The sequence below is a fragment of the Epargyreus clarus genome, unplaced genomic scaffold, assembly GCF_041222505.1.
Source record: "Epargyreus clarus isolate Ecla_fem2 unplaced genomic scaffold, WU_Ecla_fem_2.2 ptg000016l, whole genome shotgun sequence".
In the NCBI taxonomy this organism is placed as follows: domain Eukaryota; kingdom Metazoa; phylum Arthropoda; class Insecta; order Lepidoptera; family Hesperiidae; genus Epargyreus; species Epargyreus clarus.
In genome coordinates this window covers 1,891,327-1,915,420 of record NW_027332224.1, presented here as the reverse complement: position 1 = coordinate 1,915,420, position 24,094 = coordinate 1,891,327, and the positions used below count along the sequence as shown (strand labels likewise).

The 24,094-nt window shown below is 35.1% G+C and overlaps 3 protein-coding genes across 3 annotated transcripts; 2 read left to right on the top strand and 1 right to left on the bottom strand.

Moving 5' to 3' along the window:
• Positions 1-10,957: 10,957 nt before the first annotated feature.
• On the top strand, positions 10,958-18,197 carry Galphaf (G protein alpha subunit f). Its single transcript, XM_073081503.1, has 9 exons — positions 10,958-11,091; positions 11,583-11,677; positions 12,389-12,557; positions 13,258-13,355; positions 14,088-14,202; positions 15,060-15,146; positions 16,775-16,905; positions 17,297-17,465; positions 18,000-18,197. The coding sequence occupies exons 1-9, from the start codon at positions 10,993-10,995 to the stop codon at positions 18,195-18,197; spliced, it is 1,161 nt and encodes a 386-aa protein (XP_072937604.1). The 5' UTR covers positions 10,958-10,992.
• Positions 18,198-20,971: 2,774 nt separating this feature from the next.
• Positions 20,972-21,364, top strand: LOC140748487 (late histone H2B.L4-like). The gene has a single exon (XM_073081299.1). It carries the CDS (start codon positions 20,972-20,974, stop codon positions 21,362-21,364), a length of 393 nt encoding a protein of 130 aa, XP_072937400.1.
• Positions 21,365-22,232: 868 nt separating this feature from the next.
• LOC140748717 (uncharacterized) lies at positions 22,233-23,129 on the bottom strand. Its single transcript, XM_073081572.1, has one exon. It carries the CDS (start codon positions 23,103-23,105, stop codon positions 22,407-22,409), a length of 699 nt encoding a protein of 232 aa, XP_072937673.1. The 5' UTR covers positions 23,106-23,129; the 3' UTR covers positions 22,233-22,406.
• Positions 23,130-24,094: the final 965 nt, after the last annotated feature.

Here is a 24,094-nt window from a genome sequence, read left to right as displayed (position 1 = left end):
TTGTATGACTGCACCTGCTCGCAACAACTTCAGAGCGGACTAGCAGTTTGGCGCGGACTATACAAAACATAAAAGTGTTAGTCATAGGGCTACTAAAATTACAGATTATTTCAACCAATTTAAAATAAAAAAATATCTATATCTTTTCAGGAAACCAAGATAAGAATCGCCGGAACGGATTGCATCCAAAAAGATAAGAAAACAGAAATATTATACGATAAGTATAGCTCAAACGAATCTATATACCTCGGTATGTTTGGAAAAACTTTTCTGTGTGTGCCAATTTTTGGAAAAAAGTCATTTGTTGACAGCTTCGTTAACGATTTTTAGGGTTCCGTAACCAAAAAAATTAATAACAAAAACCTTTTAAATAAAAAAAGTTTTTGAGAAAACCGTGGACATACAAAATTACAGACATATTGTATTGTCCGCGTAAAACTGCTAGTCCGCTCTGAATATAGAAATGAATCGTGTCGCCATAGCAAGTTGTATGACTACACGTGCTCGCTACAACTTCAGAGCGGACTGGCAGTTTGGCGCGGACTATACATACATAGCGGTCGAATACAGTACCTTCTTTTTAGGGTTCCGTACCCAAAGGGTAAAAACGGAACCCTATTACTAAGACTCCGCTGTCTGTCCATCGGTCACAGGGCTCTATCTCTTGAACCGTGATAGATAGACACTTGAAATTTTATAGTGTACTAGTGGTGCCCGCGGCTTCGCCCGCATTTTAAAGAAATAATTTGACATACATCTGTCGAAAATTGGTCTTACCAACACCCAAACCCTCGTGGGCTCTTGGACAACAACTTTGCTAAAGATCATCACTTGATCAAATGCATAGTGTCCGATTCTATAACTACTTACGAATTAAAAATTATTTAAAAAAGCCTTTTCCCACGGACTAAATTGTGAATCTAGACCATTCTCAAGTTCCTTTAAACACACACAACAAATTTCATCAAAATCAGTCCAGTCATTTAGGAGAATCAGTGACATAGACACGCACATAAGAAACATATATATAAACATGTATAAAGGTCGCCACTATAACAACAAATACTAAAAATAAAAAAAATACGTGTGGCACTCGGAGACTGCCGCGGTAAAGCTATTGCATAGCATTTTTTATCAACTTATGCAAATTGCAAGCGTGATATTTCAAAAAGTCATTAACCCGTCAACTGGCGTGTGCGCCCCGGGGCGCACAGATTGCTACTAAAAAGTATCACCGCTGTGCCGGTCGGAGTGGGGGGTGTTAGGTTTTTTTCGTTACGGCATTTCTGGATTCGGTCTCCACGCTCAAGGCCCGCGATAGAAGCTATGCAATAGCTTAAAAAAGGTAAAAATAAATGGGGGACATACAAGAAACCGTTATCTTTTGGCTCTTTCTATTTAACCCCAATATTGATAAATAAGTCACTTATTAATATTTAATCTATCCATAATTTACCTACCAAAGACTATTTGATTTGATCATTTGACAATTACTTCATACTTTACCTACTATGATCATCAACCCATTACGGTCCCACTGCTGGGCACGGGTCTCCTCTCATTATGAGAAGGATTAGGCCATAGTCCACCGCGCTGGACAAGTATTGGTAGACTTCACATACCTTTGAACACTTTTTTGAACTACTTACAGACTTAATTTTCCGAGGCTTTCCAGCTTAGTCCTCAGGTGTAGAGCGCGTCTGTGGCCGACCTCAGGTAGGAATATCTAATCCAATCTGGGGTTGATTACAGATGTCCTTAGGCGGCAGTAGCTTACCATCAGGTTGACTACATGCTCGTCTGCTACTCCTGTATTATACAAAAGACGTTCTTTAATTTCCATCTTTAGTAGGCTAAACAAAGGATAGATTGGTTATTAAAAACGGGTGATAATCGTTAAAATTTCCCACTTCTCTAAAGATTACTCACTTCTAACAAGAAAATGTAACCAGTTTTGACAATTGAAATTGTTGCGTAAAAAAGATTTGCCACGTCTCCGTGCTAAAATGTCCCTAAAACATTTGAAATAATTATTTATTTATTATGTAAATTACGCAGTATTAGTTATTTATTCGTAAATTTTCTCTAAAAATGTTTTTATTTGTCAAGAATTCAAAAAAAGAGCTTACTAATAAGCCGTTTGTGGCTTCATTCAATTTCAAGGCGGCGAAGTATCTTTACTAATCTATGCTTCTCAGGTAGTTTTGAGTAGCTAGCAGCATTATGATCACCAGTGGCTGCCCCTAACACACAGAAAAGTTTGTCGAAATATATATACATTATAGTGACACTATTGTATTCGTTCATATGAAATTTTGTAATTTTAATACGATATGATGTTACGAGAGATGGAAGCTTGAGATTTTTTGGTTTTTGAATGGCGGCTTTTTGAAAATTTTCAAATTTTGTCCCGATGGCGAAATTTTAAGCTAAGGATTAGGTTACCGTACTCCTCCGAAACGGATTTACCGATTTTCACTAAATTTTATAGGCATATTCAGTGGGTCTGAGAATCGGCTACTTTCTATTTTTCATACCCCTAAGTGATAAGGCTTGTTCACCCTTAACATTTTTTTATTTATATGGCAACACAACGTTTGCCGGGTCAGGTAGTTTTTCATATAAAATATTAGGTTTTCAGGACACGTGGCCTGATCGAAAATTCGTAAGACGGCAAAGCAAATTGCAATACTTTAGATGCCATCCGGTGTTTTTTTTATACACCCCCATGATGTGGGCATCAAATGAAAGTTTTTTTTTTTTAAAAAGAGCACAAACAAAATGACGTTACAAGAAAACTGATTTTAATAAAAAAAAAAATGTTTTATTTTTTCTTTAAATATCGTAAAATATTAAGGCCGTTTATATACAAGAAGTCTCAAGCTTTCAACCCTCCACGTAAATATTCGATGTTATTGTAAATTGACCCCTATGTAATAAGCATTAAAGTTTATTTTATCATCTCCGTAAGAGTTCGATTTTTAATGTATTTTATATAATGTAGTATTCCCACTGTGTTTTTGATACATTAGTATGCGTAAGTTTTATCTATGTGAGGGTTTATGCCGTGTCCGTATCCCCCCTTCATCCCCTCCATAAAGGGTTGAAAGAACTATTATGGTTTTGGGGAGGTACCACTGAAATACCTGTTTGTTTTTATAGATGTAGCAGACGAGCATGCAGTCCACCTGATGGTAAGTGGCTACTGCCGCCCATGGACATCTGTAATCAACCCCAGATAGGATTAGATATTCCTACCTGAGGTCGGCCACAGATGCGCCGCTACCCCTGAGAACTAAGTTGGAACGCCTCAGAAAAGTCTGTCTCCCTTACCACACCCTTCAAACCAGAACACAGCAGCGCTTAACACTGCTCTTATAAGAGAAATGAGTGTAGCGGTGGTGCCGGAGTCGAACCAATGTAGGTTCTACCTTCAATATCTATCGTAAAGCAGTTTAAAGAGAGAGGTACTGACTGTTCTGACTTACATATGAGGCCTTAGTCCTTACGTGGCAACACGTGATCGGCTTCAGGTAGATCCTGCTCTATATGGAGTTGTACAGATGCCCATACGGCAGTAACTTATAGTCCGCGTAAAACTGCTAGTCCGCTCTGAATATAGAAATGAATCGCGTCCCCATAGCAAATTGTATGGCTACACCTGCTCGCAACAACTTCAGAGCGGACTGGCAGTTTGGCGCGGACTATACCATCAGGTGGACGGCATGCTTCACCAATCTAATAAAAAATAGTTTAAAAGTGATTTTAATTCGATACGGACGCGGCATATAAATGATTTTTACGTAATTAACTCATTTTTATTGTTTTTTTTTTTATTAATGTTTTTGCCATTACGTTGCATTTATATGTAAAAAAAATATTTACAGTACAATCGATTTGTCTATATCCGCCGTTATTAATCTATCCGATGTGCCTACCAGAGATCGAGTTTCAATGATTACTTCATACTAGAAATTGTTAAATTTCGATCTTAGGTAGGTCTTTAGACGGATTGAGTATTAATAACAAGCGGGTATGAATGGAAGGGAATGAATTGAAAATATATAAATTTTAATTTTGATCTATCAACCGATGCAAAAAAAATATTTTTACTATATTTCATGAGCAAATATTTTTTTGATTTTCATTATTGAAACTATCGATCGAGATATTTTTCTATCAGTGGCCGTCGAAATTCGTTTGTTGTTCAAAATGGCGATTTTAAAACTTTTTTTTTATTTATTCAAGTTTAACACATTATTTACACTTTGTAAATCCATTTATATTCATTCATTTACATCCTTTTTTTAAACGGCGATTTTTTTAAACATTTTACATTCAAAGTTTAACACATTTTTTTACAGTTTGTAAATTTTATATTTACATGTATTTTTTTCCACTGATTTATGTAAACGACACGTATGAGATAGGATAGGTGAGGTTAGGATGTAAAATGTAATCATACGAGTAAAGAAATAGACACGTCTGCATGGATAGATCGATTATTGATAACGGGCGTAAGTCTGTCGGTGGCGTGACATTACGTAGGGACCGCGCCAAACTGCTAGTCCGCTCTGAATATAGAACCGAGTCGCGTCGTAACAGCAAATTGTAGATATTCGCGGGACGAAGACACATAACTGCGTTAGTGTGCCCTTACGTTGCTACGAAGTATATGCTTGTAGTTGTGTTCGACCGCATTGGCTCTCTGACTACACCTGCGCGCAACAACTTCAGAGCGGACTAGCAGTTTGGCGCGGACTACAAATATGTTTAAAATCATATTTTAACGAGTGTAACGTGGCAATGAATTGTATTAATAATTATATTGGGAACATTTAAAAAATGTTTATTGAGCTAAATAAAAAAATGGTTGTATTTTTTTTTAAATGCAGTACATACAACAATGTGATTTTTTTTGCTTTTTGACATTTTTTTGTTTGTAAAATGACTTTAAATTTTTTGATTTATATTGTAATATGTTCATAATTATCTATCGCGGCAATGTGTAGGGCTAAGATGACGCTAAGGGTGGGAAAGGCCAGAGGGGTGGTTTTGAAAATGTTAAAGTGAATTGTAAGGGTGGTATGTTTGGATGGAGGGTAGTGATGGACGGACGACAAAACATTGTTTTAGCACTAACTTTAATAATTAAATTTGATAACATATTTATATGTACTTATAAACGAGATCTACAATTGGACGTAGTTATGCAAAATAGATCCAACCATAATTAATTTACTTTCATTTGATACCCCACTCGATATGTTCTGTTAACTTTTTCTTCGAAATGTGGTACTATTTACGCGCCAAAAATTCGCCCTTTAGATTATTTTTTTTCTAACACCTATCTAAGGACACTCGGGTCATTGAGACGAATATAATGACACCTTAACTGTCCAAATTTATCCAGCCGTTTGTAAGATCGGATCAAATAAAGAAAGACAAAAATACAAGATACGCGCGAAAAACATAACCCTTCCTTGGCAGTCGGGTAAAAACTAGCTTTTGAGAAAATAGGTCTTTTATTAAAAGTTAAATTACTTAATTTATGGTTCGTATCACTGATATATTCTGTATTTTTTCAAAATAAAAAATGTACCATGCAGCTTGAATATATTTTGCATATACGAAAGTTGATGTGGAGATGCCATTTGTGATAGTAACTAAAAAAACTGTTTTTGTGGGTTGCATTTTGCATAACTACGTCCAATTTAGAAATGTTATAACCACCTCCTTTTTGAAGTCGGTTAAAAATAATCACAAATATTGCGTAAACATTGATATAAAAAGCTTACTTATAATGTTTTTAATTTTAAATATATATTTTTTGATTAGTTAGTTAGTAGATTTTTTTTGTATAATAAGTTGATACGTATATAAAAATGTGTATTTCGTCCGTCCGTCACCAGATAAATGAAATGGGAATGCGTTATATTTAATTATTTTTGCCCTTTTTTCAATTATGAAGTTACTAGGGCATAACGAATATATTTATAATCTTTCTGTAAGGGTTGTTAAAAATGGTCGGTTTTGTATATCTATCTCACTCACACATTGGAAACGAACGAGATATAAATATGTAAAAATTTGGAATGCAATATTTTTTAAAACAAGTTATATTTAATTGTATCAAAATTATTATAAAAATGTTATATTATTATATATAATTATCTGTTTCATATAATCTTTCATATTATTCTCAAAGAAATCTGTTATGATTGTTATTTTTTGAAAAAATGTTACATTTTTTTTCCGTGCAGTTTGAATCTGATGGTGCAATAGCATTTTAGCCAATTTCAAAATGATTTTTATTTAATATTATGCTTTACGGCACTCAATAAAGTTAAAAACGCTATTTTTATTTTATTTTTATCCAAAAAATTTAAAAAAATGTGTGTGAGTATTTATGTACACAGATTAGAAGTTATACCTCTTTGGTGTGTTTAATAAAGAAGTGAAGAACTACAATACGAGAAGTGAAACTTCTACGACACAAAACTCTTATATATAAAATTCTCGTGTCACAATGTTAGTTACCGTACTCCTCCGAAACGGCTTTACCGATTTTCACCAAATTTTATATGCATTCAGTAGGTCTGAGAGTCGGCTATCTATTTTTCATACCCCTAAGTGATAAGGGTAGTTCACCCTTAACATTTTTTTATTTATATAGTAACAACGTTTGCCGGGTCAGCTAGTTTATACATAAAAAACGAAATTTTTATATTGTCATAACATAGTGTGGATTTTTTTTCCAAACGCCCCAAAAGAAGTATAACTTCAACAATATTTTTTTATAAAAAAAATGTTAATGTTAAAATTCGTTTGCTGTTACTCTTTCTGAATAATAATTATTCTTATTCATGAAATATTATTGTTTTATATCCTTTTTTTTCACATCATTTTTTTCACGCAGGATTATATCCGCATGCGCGTTAACATTGCTTGTTCGAGATGCATATTCACTTTCCTTATTTTGAACATTTTAAACTTGTAAAAATACATTTTAAGCCAATTTTAGGGTGGAATCTCACGGAGCGTTTTTCTTCATATAGCTGTTTTAAAATATACGAAATCGCAATTATGTGCGGTTTAGTAGTCGCCGCGGCTAGTAGCTGTAGGACGGAAAGGATCGTTATATGTTGCCCTACTGTTGCAGTGGAAACTATAGATAATCGCAACGCCGCGAAAATAAATCGCGTCGTGAAAACCGCAACTGTTATTTGCCTACATTTTCATGTTTCTCCACTTGTTGCGGTCCCGCAACCGCACACGGATGCGGAAGAAAAACGCTCCGTGAGTTTTAAGCGTATGTCGTAAATATGTGTAAGAAAAGTAAACAAAATAACAAAATAATTGTAATGGAAAATTCACTTCATATTTAGAAGAAAATAAAATGAAAATTATTGATCTTAATATGTCCCCGCGGTTTGAAAAAGGCAGAGAAAAGCATGGAGATTGGCTATATCTAGCAGAAAGTATATGTTACATTTATAGTTCATATATTATACAATATTTAGTTTTCATTTTTACGTATGGAATCGTAGCTCGCCGTATTTATGTGTATGAAACCAGTTTCAACCGGTTGTTAGTTACGTTTAGTTCAAAGTCTGATGATGGAGTCAGATTGTGTAGGCACTCCTCAATGCTTGATAGCATCGATATTGTGTTTGGGCTCATTTGAATCGTCTTGGCAAGACCTTTGGTGAGAACTTAGATTTGTTATTATCCGGTGTTATATTTTTTATTATAAGAAAATCTTTTTATTAGTTTTTATTCAGTTGATATATGTTATCTTAAAATATAATGCATTCTCGTGTTGGAAACGATAATATCAAGGGTTGGTGCTAAAAGATGGTCTTGGAGCGAAGTTGGGGATTTGATGCCATGGATGAAGTAACCGAATAGACTGCTATTCAATATAAAAAATGAAGTGTCTGTCTAATTTAAAAATATTTGTTGTTTTCGAAATTTCGACCCTTCGTTAGTTGGAATTGTTAATTGCGCCAAATTTTAAAAATCTGGTTTCGACTGTTATCTCAAAAGACGCGAAAGTACATAATGTACTTTATATTTTGAAAATATATTGTTCTAATGAAGACGGAACTAAAATGTTTTTTTTTTGTAATAATATAACTAAATAAGATTTTTTTGACTAATGTATTTCCAGAAACATATGTATATAAGGAGTCTATCCGGTTAGTTAATCTGTGTTTGATGTAGATGGAAAGTGTCGACTCAAATTATCGAATCGTGGTAAAGAATTTCCCGCGAAAATGAAATCTGTTATAAATGTAATCGTTTTTGTATGTGTAATAAATTATCTATATAATTTAATTGTGTTTTTATTTTCACTGTTTATTATCAAGTTTTATTATCCTACTAGTTATGGGAGCGGGGCGTCGAGGAAATAATCGAAATAGTCTATTTCGCGAACGAATTAATAGTTTTATTAAAATTTTTACACGTCTTGTAATAAAAAATATATGATACTAGTGGTGCCCGCGGCTTCACCTGCATTTTAAAGAAATAATATGACATACATAAAACGGAAAATTTGTACCTGCATTGGAATGACAGTGGTGGAATGAAAATTGGTTTTTACCAACTCCCAAACCCTCGTGGGCTCTTGGACAACAACTTTGCTAAAGATCATCATTTGATCAAATGCATAGTTTCCGATTCTATAACTACTTACGAATTAAAAAATCATTAAAAAACCTTTTCCCACGGACTAAATTGTGAATCTAAACCATTCTCAAGTCCCCTTGAACACACAACTAATTTCATCAAAATCAGTCCAGTCGTTTAAGAGGAGTTCAGTGACATACACACGCACATAAGAAATATATATATAAAGATGATAGGTAGAGTCACTTTCCGCGATGGAGGTGAACTGTTCCCATGGCGGACGGCCACCTGCACGTGGGACGCGCCTCGTCAGCGTTGGCCGTTCCGCGAAGACACGATGCAGCGTGAGCACGGTGTAGGGCTATCCCTTACTGCGCACAGGTCTTCTCTCAGAGTAAGAAAACCAAACAAACACGATTAAAACATTTTTCGGTATTTTTTTTAATATAAGGGACGAGTATGAAGTGCAATTGGTGCTGACCAATTCTTAACTTATCACTACTCAAGCTTATCACAGATTTGTTACTTTTTTTATAATATGGAAGTAGCAGACGAGCATGCAATCCAACGTATGTCCACCCGTGGATATCTGTAATCAACCCCAGATAGGGTTACATATTCCTGAAATCTGCCACAGATGCGCCATTATGCCTGAGGATTAAGCTAGAACGCCTCGGAAAAGTATGTCTCCCTTCAATAAGAACACAGCAGCGCTGAACACTACTGTTGTGAGGCAGAAAGAAGTGTGGCAGTGGTGCCGCCGGAGTCGAACCACAGGGATCTATCACCTTCAAACTCTACTCTACTTCTACGCTTGATGATCAAGATTATCGTCTCATATGTACGAGTAAGTCAATCGTATCCACACCTGCACAAACGAATGAAAAATGCTCCGCGACAGGTGTGGCGGTGGTACTGTCTATACTGGTTCTACCACCTTCCAATGTTTTCCTTCACTAGTATGTGCTTTGGCTATGCATTCAATAATAGAGTTGTTTTAGTAAAACACGTAAATCAAGAGGAAAAGTATGAAATAACAAACGAACATGCAGTTTACCTGATAGTAAGTAGTCTCTTAACATCAGCAATTAATTTCATAGAGACGCGGTATCCTTGCCATGGCTACTAGCTGAATTTACTGTGATTTTAAAAGACTAAAGGGGCAAAAGAACGTGCAGTCCACTTGATGGTAAGTTGTCAACAGCGCCTATGGACATCTGTAGAGAACTAACTTCCAGCGGCACCACCACCACGGCTATTTCTACCTCATAACAGCAGTGTTAAACGTTGCTGTGTTCTGGTTTAAAGGGCGTGGTAAGGGAGACATACTTATCCGAGCCGCCCTTGGACATCTGTTATGAATCCCAGATAGGATAACATTAATACCGGAGGTCGGCCACAGATGCGCCGCTACCGCAAAGGACTAAGGTGGAACGCCTCGGTTAAGTATGTTTCTTTACCACACCCTTCAAACCAGAACACAGCAGCACTTAACACTGCTATTATAACAGAAATAGGTGTGGCGGTGGTGCCGCCGGAGTCGAACCACAAATTGTTATACCACCTTAAAATGTTGGTAGGTTCAAATCATAGGTTAATGTTATTGAAAATCTGACCTACACGGATAAAATTCCTAATTTTAAATCCAATCACGCTAAGTTATCAGCTATAATCGACACAGATATCATATCAATGATAATTATACATTTGGTGGCGCTCAGACCGTCTGCACAGATTTGTGAATTCTTTAAGGATTAAAGGTAATTTTAGTTTGGCGGCTTATGTTATTTGTGGACGCAAAAAACTAAATAATTTGATTATTAGAAAAGTGAATGTAAATAATGTTGTTTATTGTGGGTGTTGGTTATGTTTGTGTGTGTTTGACACCCATAACACAAGACATCTAAGTAGTAGTTTCTGTAATATTTTTAGTGTAAATTTTATTTGTTTTAAATTGATCGATTTAAAATATAAGGAATGTTTTAAAAGTATTTAAAACAGAAAACAGAATTTAAAAAAATCATTAATGTTTGATTTACAATCGATAACGTTTGAAATAAAACAAATATTAGAAATGCTTTTATGTGGGTGTTTTTGTGGGCTTACCTACTTTTCGTAAACATGTAAACATTCAAAGAAAATCTTTGAAGAACCTAGCAATAGTTATTGCTCAGTGATGACTAAACACAATTCGTAAAAGTATTGTACGTACCTATCTATAAGCACAGTATCTGTGCTATAAGTAAGGATATTGTAGGTACTTTATAAATCGACAGAATGTAGTAAGCTTCAACATTAAAAGTGCAAATCTAACTTGCTATTATAAAATTAAACAATATTTACAGTAAACACGACAATATGCGTATATTTTCGTGCATGAAAGGACAGGACGAAGATGAAGACCATTCAAAACAGATCGACAGAGAGATCAAACAGTGGATTAGATCTTATAATGACGTAAGTTCTCTAACTAATATTACAATCTACCTATTCATAGTAGGGGAACCCATGATGCTAAATGTGTACAAACTCGAGCGTCATTGGGACATATAGGTACGATTGTGTAGATTAGACGTTAGAATGAAGAAAAGGTTACATTATTATATTTTTTGATTCAGCGGGGTTCAGCTTCTAGAAGGTCCCAAAGATGTAAAAAAAATGAGTTAGGTGGACATACTCAAGCGCGGCAGAATAATATTTACTGAATAAATAACGTTGTCTTTCCTGTCGCGCGTTTCACCTACATGCGTGCTTGCATGCTATCGTGTCACACACAAACGAATCGCGAAGAAAATGCAATGAGTTAATTTACACGCGTGACAAAAAAGCACCTTAATATTCGCCTTAAGACAACGCATGCTGAATCTAATGGCTATAAGGGTTTGAAAGACTATTTCTATTAAGGCCAATCCAAAGAGTATCTATTTTAGCCGTGTAAAATTTTACAGGCCATCAAATTATTGCTGCTGGGAACTGGAGAGAGTGGCAAAACCACCATAATAAAGCAGATGAAAATCCTACACGTGCAAGGGTTTTCTGCAAGGTATTTGTTATATATAAACAGTTTAGATTTTAATGTCATCATCATCACCCCATTACTGTCCCACTGCTGGACACGGGTCTCCTCTCTACATGAGAAGGATTATTTAATGCCAAATATCGTCAAGTGCATATTGGTAGACTTCACATTGATACCTTTGAACTATTTTTTAGATTTCTCAGGCAGTTTCCTTACGATGTTTTCCTTCATCTTTTAAGCAAGTGATAATGTCTACGACACAAACGGCTAGGAAAATTAGTTTCATGAAGAGGTTATTATTTTTTTATATAATATAGGAGTAGCAGACGAGCATGCAATCTACCTGATGGTAAGTGGCTACTGCCGCCCATGGACATCTGTAATCAACCCCAGATAGGATTAGATATTCCTACCTGAGGTTTGCCACAGATGCGCCGCTACCCTTGAGGACTAAGCTGGAACGCCTCGGAAAAGTATGTCTCCCTTACCACACCCTTCAAAACGGAAGACAGCAGCGCCTAACACTGCTGTTAGGCGCTGCTATTAGGCAGAAATAGGTGTGGAGGTGGTGCCGCCGGAGTCGAACCACAAAGGGTTCTACCACCTTCAAAATCTGGGGCTGACGTTATCCTGTCATAAAACACTCGTACTTATATTGAAATTAGGTCATTTTACATTAGACTGATACATGCTAAAAAAGATAATTTTCTAACAGTATATTTAATCTTCTTGCAGTGAAAGAGCAGAAAAGGTCCACCACATTCGCCACAACACACACGAATCAATTTACGATGTGGTCGGAAACATGGCAACGTTGAACATCGAATTGCAGAACCCACGACTAGCCAGCTGCCGCCAGTACATCTTGCAGTGTGGGCCAGGAGGCCCCCCTGAATACAATGAGGTCTTTATAAGTAACTAGCTGATCCGGCAAACTTTGTACCGCCTCAAAATCTATTTATCAAATATATTTCATATAAAATGTAGCTTATGTTACTCGTGCATAATGTAGCTTTCGAATGGTGAAAGAATTTTTAAAATCGGTCCAGTAGTTTTTGAGCCTATTCATTACAATAAAACAAACAAACAAAGTTTTCCTCTTTATAATATTAGTATAGAAATATGCGTCATTTGTGGCAAGTCACGCCATCTATCGGTTTAAATTGGAAACTTTTGTATATTATAGTAAATAATTTGAAGGTAGAACCACATATTAACAACGTAGTATTATTATCTGTGGTTCGATCGCCACACCTATTTCTGTTATAACAGCAGTGTTAAGCGCTGCTGAGTTCTGGTTTGAAGGGTATAGTGCGGAAGAAATACTTTTACGAGGCGTTCAAGCTTAGTCCTCAGGGGTAGCGGCGCATCTGTGCTCGACATCGGATAGGAATCTTATCTTATCTGGGGTTAATCATAGATGTCCATGGGCGGCAATAGCCACTTACCATCAGGTGGACTGTATGCTCGTTTGCTTCTGCCTACTTCTATATTATAAAAAAATATTGTGAATGAGGCTTGCTAGCATAAGAAATAACCTCAAACTTCCAGTATAAAAAACCAAAATTTCAGCTCACTAAGCCATCACTATATTTTGGTTTCAGGAATACTTTGATAATGTAAGGTTATTATGGCGAGATGCAGGCGTCAGAGAGTGTTTCAGACGATCAAATGAGTACCAGTTGTTGGACAGCGCTGAGTAGTAAGTTTAACTATTTATTTAAATAACCCACAATTATTACATTTATATGTACCACCTTAAATTAAGAACTAGTAATTTAATTAACAATCAATGCATAATCATTTGTAGGTGGGTATTAGATACTCCAAGCATCCATCACAAAAAAGTATAAACATAATAATAAATAAAATTACAGTTTTAGGGATTAAAGTATGGTTGTAAGTATTTTTTAAATTCAGCCAAAGACAAACTTATATACAGAGGAATGTACTGCCTCAGTAAATTATAAAATTATGTTCATGGTGATATATTGAATGGTGTTGTATTACAACGCCATCTAGGGGCGTTACAAGAAAGTATATTGCATTTTTAAAATTACCATTTTACAAATTTACGAAAAATTAACATAGATATTATAAAGTTATGATCAGCAACAACATATTGAATTATTACTTTATCAAACAACAAACTATTATATTAATTAGTTACTGTTTGAGAAAGCCTATATAGAAAATTGTAAAACAAGTGAACATTTTGGCGGCCTTATCCATAAAAACCTGTTGTGTTCCTAAATTCCATAACGCTCTTGGAATTTAGGTTCATCTATAGTAGCGACATCTAGTGGAGAGTAGTTGTCACTTATTTATTTTAGGAATGTGCCTATAGATGGCGTTGAAATTAATATTTATTTGTAGCAATATTTTTCATATAATATGACACTTATTATTCAGTAATTTTTTTTTATAATTTCAGTTTTCTCGATAGAATAGATCTCATAGGCAAATCGGATTACTTGCCATCAGATGCCGACATACTGAGATGCCGACAAAAGACGTCCGGAATACAGAAAATTGAATTTAAAGTTAAGGTAGGTACACAACTTTTCTAAGACTAAGTAACAAACTAAGTAACTATATTTAAATAAGATCTTTTTCACTACTGCAGTATCAGAAAGTTGCCTTGCCCTTAGGTATTTGCCTTGAAACTCGATTGCGATGGCACCACTGTCACATATAGGCCTTTATATTTCTACTTTTTATTACCATTGTAGGGTTTATTGAAGGGTGTGGTAAATGAAAGCATTTTTTAAGAATTTTCTTCTTGCTTCTGAAGAGTAATAAGGCACTTGGCGCTTCATGGTTCAAATCCCAGTCATACAACTCAGATATTTTAACTTATATGCACATTAAGTAGTAAATTAATTATCACATACTTTAATGACGAAGAAAATATCGCGAGGAAACGTCTCATTATAAAAATAGAGCCCATGACAAGGGGCCCAGCAGTGGGATAGTCATGGGCTTTTAGGGAGCGATGCGTGCTTACCAAATTGGCGCCAACGGAGAACTGTTTCTTTTACATTCAGTCGTATTGCAAATGGCGTTCGCGCCGCTCATTCAGGCCTGCGCACGAGAGCTGCGCAACGAGCAGAGAGCGGCGAAACTACTTATATAAAATTGGGACTGCTTGTCCGGCATATACATGATTTATTTTATACAATTAATGAATTATTTGACTTGTACAATTTTATGTTATTTACGTGTTGAAATTATATTGTTATTTATATTCTATTACAATGTATTGATATTTAAATTTATAGATTTATACAATTAGTAGTTACACTACAGGCTGATTGCAATACACTAGATTGCTATATAAGGCTGAAGCCCTTGTTAATTTTTATATTGAGAATTTATAACACTGTGTATTTTTATTTCTTTACAGGTCCCTAAAAGTATGCACGGTGGTATACAAGACTTCTGGATGTTTGATGTCGGGGGGCAGAGAGGGGAAAGGAAGAAATGGATACAGGTACCAAAAAAACAGCCTAAATACTTATTTAAAGAGCTTACTTTAAATTACTTTTAAAATTACCGGTATATTTGTATTCATATTCATATTCATATTCATATTCATATTCATATTCATATTCATATTCATATTCATATTCATATTCATATTCATATTCATATTCATATTCATATTCATATTCATATTCATATTCATATTCATATATCTTTATTTGCTAGAATAAGTTTAACAAATGTTCTTAAAATTCTATAATTCTATTATCTTGCCTCGTCAGCATGCAAATTATCAGTCAGTTATGTCTAAATAGGTATTATGTACACTATAATTAATTTTTAAATAAAATAATAATTACCACAAACAACACGATATACTAAATTTCTTTAAAATAACAATTTACCTATATATAAATATAAATTAAATTCATATAATATGTCAAACAAATAAATAAGTAATTTTTAGTCAAATTAATTTTCATAGCATTCAATTATATCGTAAAATCTAAGTATACATTAATTGTATAAAAGCATATCTCTTGTAACCATGTTGTCAATTGGGACTTAAATTGATTGTGTGTCAGATATTTAAATGAGTTAGGAAGTCGATTATATAGTGCAATAGCCATAAAATACTGAACGGAAATATAACTCAACTTCTTTAATATGTAATTTAAGAAAGAAACTAAGAAAGTATTTTTGAAAATACCTCAATACCCACAAATACTTTGGGGTTTAAAGCTTGTGTGAAATTAAGTCTCAATATTAATAATTATCACACGATCACACTTCATAATAAATTATCACACTTCCTTAACAAAAAAATATTGCAAAAAACAGATTACATTTCATAACGAAAAGCAAGAATCCTTACTAATATTATAAATCCGAAAGTAACTCTGTCTGTCTGTCTGGTTGTCTCTTCTTCACGCCTAAACCACTGAACCGATTTTAATGAAATTTTGTACAATGATAGTTTGAGACCCGAGAAAGGACATAGGATAGTTTTTATCCCGGCAATCCCACGGGAACTGGGGATGGAAATCTAAGATCGATTAATCGGAGAATCAATCTTTTGGACCTAAAAAATCGCTTATTTTCATATCATAATCGATGATATGTCATATTATTTTCTTTTAAACGCGGGCGAAGCCGCGAGCAAAAACTAGTATTTCATAAATTAGAAAATATAATAAGATATTTATCCAGTGACGTAAATTATTTATTATTACCCTGCAATTATGTGATCCATAAATGAATCAGTGTGATATATAACAATATATATTTCTTATGTGCGTGTGTATGTCACTGAACTCCTCCTAAACGACTGGACTGATTCTGATGGTATTTGTTGTGGGTGTTCAAGGGGACTTGAGAATGGTTTAGATTCACAATTTAGTCCGTGGGCAAAGGTTTTTTTAATTAATTTTTTGATTTTGGAATGTTTCACATTGGATTCGGCAGACTTCGCTACCATCGCAGTTTCAAATATTCTATCTATTTTTCAAACCTCTAAGTGATAAGGGTTGTTCACCCTTAACATTTGTTTTTTATTCATATGGCAACACAACGTTTTCCGGGTCAGCTAGTGTAACAATATATTTCAAACATAGACTTATATGTTTTTCTTTGCAGGTTTTCGAAGGTATCCACGCAATCTGGTTTCTTGTGGCTTGCAGTGACTTCGACCAAACGTTACGAGAAGACAACACACAGAACAGACTTAAAGAAGCGCTTGTGCTTTTTGAAGATGTATGGCAAAGCAGGTATTCAATTATATATAGTTTTCCGCCACTCGTCAACAGATGGCGCTAATATAGATAATATATCCCCCTTTATTTCGTGGGAAAACCCTTCATGGGTTCCTTCCAGCCGCGGGGGCAGCGGAGAGGATATGCCGGCTATCCCACGGAGTTCCTCTGGACGCCCTTTGTTGGGTCAGAGTGTTCTACCACCTTCATTGAATGAATAAAATGTAAATTAATGAATAAATTGAAATTATTATTTTTGTTTGCAAGGTAGTTTAATCGATTATAATAAATGGTCAAAGCAAATCTGTTCTGCTCTTTCAATATCACCAGCTTATCTGTAAAAGATTTAAAAAATGAGAGATTTTTTAAATCTTTTATTTAAGTTTTCTCATTACATTTCCACCAGATTCCTCCTAAGCGCGGGGTTAATAGTGTTCCTGAACAAACAAGACATCCTGGAGAGCAAGGTGTCCCAGGGCCGCAGCATCGCGCCCTACTTCCCACAGTACCAGCAGTATGACGCACCGGGCGACGAGTACACGAGGACCAAGCTGTTTATACGGAGCTTGTTTGCTGTAAGTATATTTTATCTCTATTTTTTTATAACATATGAGTAGTAGACGAGCATGCAGTCCACCTGATGGTCAGTGGCTACTGCCGCTCATGGACATCTGTAATCAACCCCAGATAGGATTAGATATTCCTAACTGAGGTCAGCCACAGATGTGCCGCTACCCCTGAGGACTAAGCTGGAACGCCTAGGAAAAGTATGTATCCCTTACCACACTTCAAACCAGAACACAGCAGCGCTTAACACTGCTGTTATAACAGAAATAGGTGTGGCGGTGGTCAAATCACAAAGTATTCCACCAACCGACTAATTAACAAACTAACCAACAAAGTAACTAAAAATAACTATCAAATTAACCAACAAACTAACTAAAACTAACTAACGGACTAACTAATATACTAACTAACACTAACTAACTAAAACTAACCAACACACTAACTAAAACCAACTAACCGTAACTAACAAACTAACCAAAACTAAACTACTAAAACTAACTAAAACTAACCAACAAACTAACCACAACTAACAAAACTTCCAGGACCTAACCACCCGCAAACGCGAGCGCCGTACGGTAACCCCCTCAGCCGAGCGCTTCGTGCTGACGGAGGCGAGCCGGCCGCGCGAGTGCTACTTCCACTTCACCACCGCCACCGACACCGACAACGTGCGCACCGTGTTCAGGGACGTGCACCAGATGATACTAACGCATATACTCACTAATATCGGCATTTATTGACAGGAGATTTAGTTGAAATAATCTAATTTTTGTTCGACTTGGCACCCACTACCGTGCCCCCAGATTTATTGAATAAAAATTTCTGGAATTCTTATACAAAATCTACCGCTATAAATACGAGTATGTATATCAGTAATATTTAGTGACTAATAATTAATAATTATAACATAAATAATAAAATTATTAAACAAAAACGCTCGCACAATTTAATGTCTATATTTAAGACGAATCCAACGACCACTCATATGTTGAAATCCATCAAGCCGTCTTGGCTGCTAGTATTGTCACAGAATGAGACGTACATACGTTAAAAAAATCATTAAACTATGCAGTCGAGTAAAAAAATGTACACAAGGCATCGATAATACTTATTTGGGAAGGCTAACCTAACCTAACCACCCGTAAACGCGAGCGCCGCACAGTGACGCCCTCTGCCGAGCGCTTCGTGCTGACAGAGGCGAGCCGGCCGCGCGAGAGCTACTTCTACTTCACCACCGCCACCGACACCGACAACGTGCGCACCGTCTTCAGGGACGTGCACCAGATGATACTCACGCATATACTCACTAATATTGGCATTTATTGACAGGAGATTTAGTTAAAATAACCTTGTTTTTGTTCGACTTGGCGGGTGCACTACCGTGCCCCCAGATTTAGTGGATAAAAATTTATTGAATTCTTATACAAAATCTACCGCTATAAATACGAGTATGTATGTCAGTAACATTTAGTAACTAATAATTAATAATTATTACGTAAATAATAAAATTATTAAACAAAAACGCTCGCGCAATTTAATGTCTAAATTTTAGACGAATCCAACGACAACTCCTATGTTAAATTCCATCAAGCCGTTTTGGCTGCAAGTACTGTCAAAGAATGATACATACATACGTTCAAAAAACATTAAACTCTGCAGTCGAGTAAAAAATGTACGCCAGGCATCGATAATACTTATTTGGGAAGGCTAACCTAACCTAACCACCCGCAAACGCGAGCGCCGCACGGTAACCCCCTCTGCCGAGCGCTTCGTACTGACGGAGGCGAGCCGGCCGCGCGAGTGCTACTTCCACTTCACCACCGCCACCGACACCGACAACGTCGCACCGTGTTCAGGGACGTGCACCAGTTGATACTCACTAATATTGGTATTTATTAACAGATTTACTTGAAAGAACTTTATTATTGTTCGACTTGGCGGGTGCACTACCATGCCCCCAGATTTAGTGGATAAATACGTATTGAATTCTTGCACAAAATCTACCGAAATAAATATGTACTCGTATGTCACTAACATTTAGTAATTAATAATTATTTTTAAACAAAATGAAACACACATTAATTTACTTTAATATTAAGTAAGTATTATATACCATTAATAAATTAAGCTGTGGTTTTAGATAATATATAACTAAATAATAAATAAAACGGGATAAGGGAAGTAATCTAATTTATGTCAGTCGGACAATTTTATTTCTAAATACACTTTGCATTACTAGAAATTCAAGGCGGCGGAAATTTTCATCTCTACCCTAAGATAACATGGGTATCAGACGAGAGAGTTTGCTGTAAATCACATGAAAATTTTGGTTTTGAAACATTGTTATTTCAAATTTATGGATTTTAATATTTATTTATCATTATTATCATTTGGGAAAACGGGACGAGTTTACTTATTTATTTATCATTGGGTTACACCAACAAAGTGAAGACTTATACATTGTCTAAACATATCACATTGAACTTAAATCTAAGTGTCACCTCAATTACAGGTGTAAACTACATTCTGAAAGCAACTACGTACTAAACATTAAATAAAATGATTGACAATTAAAAAAAAACAATATAGAATACGATAGGAACAATAATAATAACATTAGGAATTTAAACAATAACATTGATACTCTAAGATTTAAAATTCAAACTGACGGAGTTTGTGTCCCGAGGTTCATTTCGGAGACTACGGGACGAAGCATCTAAAAAAGGGACTGTCCCGTTTAAAACGGGACGTATGTTCATTTTAGTCATACCCGATTTGTTTTAGGAAAGACAAAAAATAAGTTTTCAAGCCATCCAATGGCATGCGAAATTGGCAACTATTCAACCCCAAATAAGATTGAAGTCTTACCTGTACTCTTACGATGAGTTTTTACGTTTTGACAAATATGTCTGTTTTGGTATTTGTTTACGTATTGGCCCATACAATTTCCTAGTTCAGACACAATCCGCTAGGGGCGCTGATTGGAAATTGTACGAGCAAATACGTAAACAAATACCAAAACAGTCATATTTGTTAAAACGTAAAACTCATGGTAAGGGTACTGGTGTGTCAAAGATTTTTATGTGACGTTTTGTGTTGCTGCTTCTAACCAACTTCAGACAACTGAGTTTAAATGCCGAGTATGAGTGTGAAGTCTAAATTTTAAGAGTATTCCAAAGTAGTTGGTTTGACGTCCAGGTAGAAACAAAATGAGCGGTCCTGAAAAGGGCCTTTTCGTTGTAAAAAAATAAATTAAAGAAGCATCAAATTAACTACCATTTATTTAATATTATTTTCACTTTATTTATTATTCGAGGATATAAAAACAATAATCTGTCTTACAACATCAATTTATGGGCCCAGAGGGTAGGTTAATAAACTATATTCCGTGCACAATGTTAACACTACTGATTGGTTCAAAACAAAATTCACCTCAATAACCTACCAACCATTTGTGGTACTTAAAAGTGCTTAAATATTGAGCTGCACTCATTAATGTTATATGACTGACAAAATGGCGCCGACCAAAGTACCTAAGAAACCGCTGAAGTCCATGGAGAAGCAAATAGAGAAGCCGATCTCCAAAAGCAAGAAAATGAAGAAGAAGAACTACCAATCCTTCTCCATCTACATTTACAAGCTTCTCCGGAGTGTGACGAAAGATAATCTAGGAATTTCGAGGAAGTCTATGTTGATAATGAATAATTTCGTGAATGATATGTTAGAGAAGATAGCTGCGGAGGCTGGGAGACTGGTTGCTCATGGAAAGAAGACGACGTTGAGCAGTAGAGAAGTTCACACCGCGATAAAACTTCTCATGCCTGGAGAACTAGCCCATCATGCGAATATGGAGGCGATGAAGGCCATAGCGATGTACCAGAAGAGCCAAGCTGAGGAAATGCAATAAATGAATTGTAAATAAAATGTCGATTGATATTATATTTATTTAACTTATTTGTATACTTAATAGATATTGTTAACGAGGCATATATGCCGATTGTATTGATTGTTTTTGAAAATAAATTGATAATAAAAATAAATATAATTATTTATATAACGACAACCAAACTCAGGGCCGAAGACTCGGGTCTTAACATGATTTTATCATTTATTTTCAGTTTGTGCCTACCTACATACTACGAAGCTTATTTTAAATGCTAGTCAGGTAGGTATTGAATGGATATGAATGGTGTTTTAAATTAACATGTACATTATTTAAAAATACATAAGTAGCCATTTTTTTAATTAATAACTTAATTCTGTGACAATCGTGTAACAATCGAAGCATTGGAGAACTTATTTCTTAAATAAGACATAAAATAATAAGGAATATTTATTTAATCACTAGCTGACGCGGCAAACGTTATGTTGCCATATAATTAAAAAAATGTTAAGGGTGAACAACCCTTATCACTTAGGGGTATGAAAAATAAACAGTAGCCGATATACCTACTGCGTATGCATATAAAATTTGGTGAAAATCGGTAAAATCGTTTCGGAGGAGTACGGTAACTAAGTAATATTGTGACACGAGAATTTTTTATATAAGGTTATATAATACACATATCTAATGTACAACAGGTCTGTGATATAATGTTATTTTTATGGTTACTTTACAGGTTGTTGTAAAGATATCTATCAACCGTGTATTCGGTTTAATGATGATTATATTTGCCCTACGGGACACGTGTTTTATTAATAGGTTAAGAATAATTATGTATATGTATATCTATGGCATAACCACAGATGGAAAATAAGTTTTATCTGTCCAAACATTCTTTGTATATTTGTGGCGGTTCTTTACCGTTTTTTTTTTCTTTTTATCTAATCACATTTAGGCTTAAATCACCATTTTCTCGTTATTATTTTTAGTTTCATATTTATTCATTTATTTATTTAAAAATTGTTATTTACAATCATATTTACAGGTAAAAGTTTTTTTATTTATTTCATCCTTTCTTCGGATTCATTTTAGGTGGCTTTATGATAGAACCGATACTTTTTCTTTTCATCATGGCGCCCTTCTTTTTAGCGGGAGTCTGTAATCCTTTCGCCATTTTTGTTGCTTTTGTTTTTTTCATTTTCGGTTCGTTTTTCATTGATTTTTCGCTTTCTTTCTTGCTTTTATCTTTCTCTGCTTCGGATGTTGATGATTTTGATATCGTTAATTTCTTTTTCGGCTGAGCATCACTTTCGATTGATTTCGCTTTCTTTGGTTTTTCTGCTTTCTCTGTCTTCTCTGATTTGATTGGTTTTTCTGCACTCTTTTTGCTTTTCGGTTTCTTTTTCTTCTTTTCCGGTTTATCTTTTCCGGGAGCGAGTTTGAATGATCCGGAGGCGCCAACACCTTTAGTTTGAACTATGATTCCGGCTTCCACACTCGTTTTTATTGATTTCTTGATGATATAATTCAGTTTTTCGACGTCGACTTTATATTTTTCTTGTATGTACTTCTTGATAGCGTGTAACGACGCGCCTTTCCTGCTTTTTAAGTCTATAAGCGCTTGGTGTATCATATCTTTTGTAGCCATTTTCTTCGGATCTTGATTACTTTGTAACATCTCTTCTGATGGACTTTTTGGCGGTTTTTTCGCGATTTTCTTAGGCAATGCTGATTGTAACTCGATGTCAGATTCTTCGGACGCCATTTTGATATATTTCGTTCGTTAGAAGAAACCTAAATATTTTTTCCGTGAGCTTAAGTAGGGCTCAGCGTTACTTTATAGAGAACTTTAAAAAATATGCGATATGGGGTAAGAAAGTATATTTATTTTTTTAATATACCATCACTACAATTGGTATTTATTGAATAGCTTTTATATCAAAGTCCTAATCGCCCTGTTTAGTACATTATTATTAATTGATATTATTATAACTAGACAATTTTATAAAATAATTCAAGCTAAATATGTCCTTGAGAGTCGGTTAACTAAGTAGGTATATATAAAACCACAGGACGTAAATAATTAGGGAGGAGATAGAGGAGTCCTTGAAGTATTATTGTAAAAATATTCAGTAAGGAGTAAGGAAGAACATCACCCCCCGCTAAACAGCGGAGTTGGTATAATTTTAATGTTGTCTAATATTATTTTAAATAATATTATACTATTACGAGAGAATATTAAAAGTCCGGGCGGTATTCACCGCCTTGCGAATTTGCCCGGGAAAAGAGGGTACCCTCGAGACCCGAATAATTCCTACCCCCATATTGCAAACGCAGACACGGCATATGAGAGACCAGTGAGTATGAAGTCCCATCGTAGTTTAAGGAAAGAAATAATAAATTACCTTCATATTTAATAATATCATTGAATTGTAAAAATATTACCACAATGTAGGGTAGGTACATGCGCGCGACAATTTTTAATTACCCTCATACTTATTATTTGATACTATTTTGATGTCACTCACACAATTTTATTTCTAAATTTTAGACGAATTTAACGACACCTTATATGTTAAATAGCAATAAATTACTGATTACTGATTACTAAAACCCATCTAGTTGGTTGGGAAGTCTGTAGTGCGTGTCAAAGAGTGAAACATACATACTTTCGAAAACCATTAACCTCTGCAATTGACTAAAAATATATACACGATGCATAGACAATACTTCTTTGAAAAGTCTAACCTAACT

Coding starts and splice junctions, on each gene's coding strand:
- LOC140748717 (XM_073081572.1), bottom strand. CDS start 23,105: ATGGCGTCCGAAGAATCTGACATCGAGTTACAATCAGCATTGCCTAAG.
- LOC140748487 (XM_073081299.1), top strand. CDS start 20,972: ATGGCGCCGACCAAAGTACCTAAGAAACCGCTGAAGTCCATGGAGAAG.
- Galphaf (XM_073081503.1), top strand. CDS start 10,993: ATGCGTATATTTTCGTGCATGAAAGGACAGGACGAAGATGAAGACCAT. Junction 11,092..11,582: donor GGATTAGATCTTATAATGAC/GTAAGTTCTCTA, acceptor AAAATTTTACAG/GCCATCAAATTATTGCTGCT. Junction 12,558..13,257: donor GCCCCCCTGAATACAATGAG/GTCTTTATAAGT, acceptor TTTTGGTTTCAG/GAATACTTTGATAATGTAAG.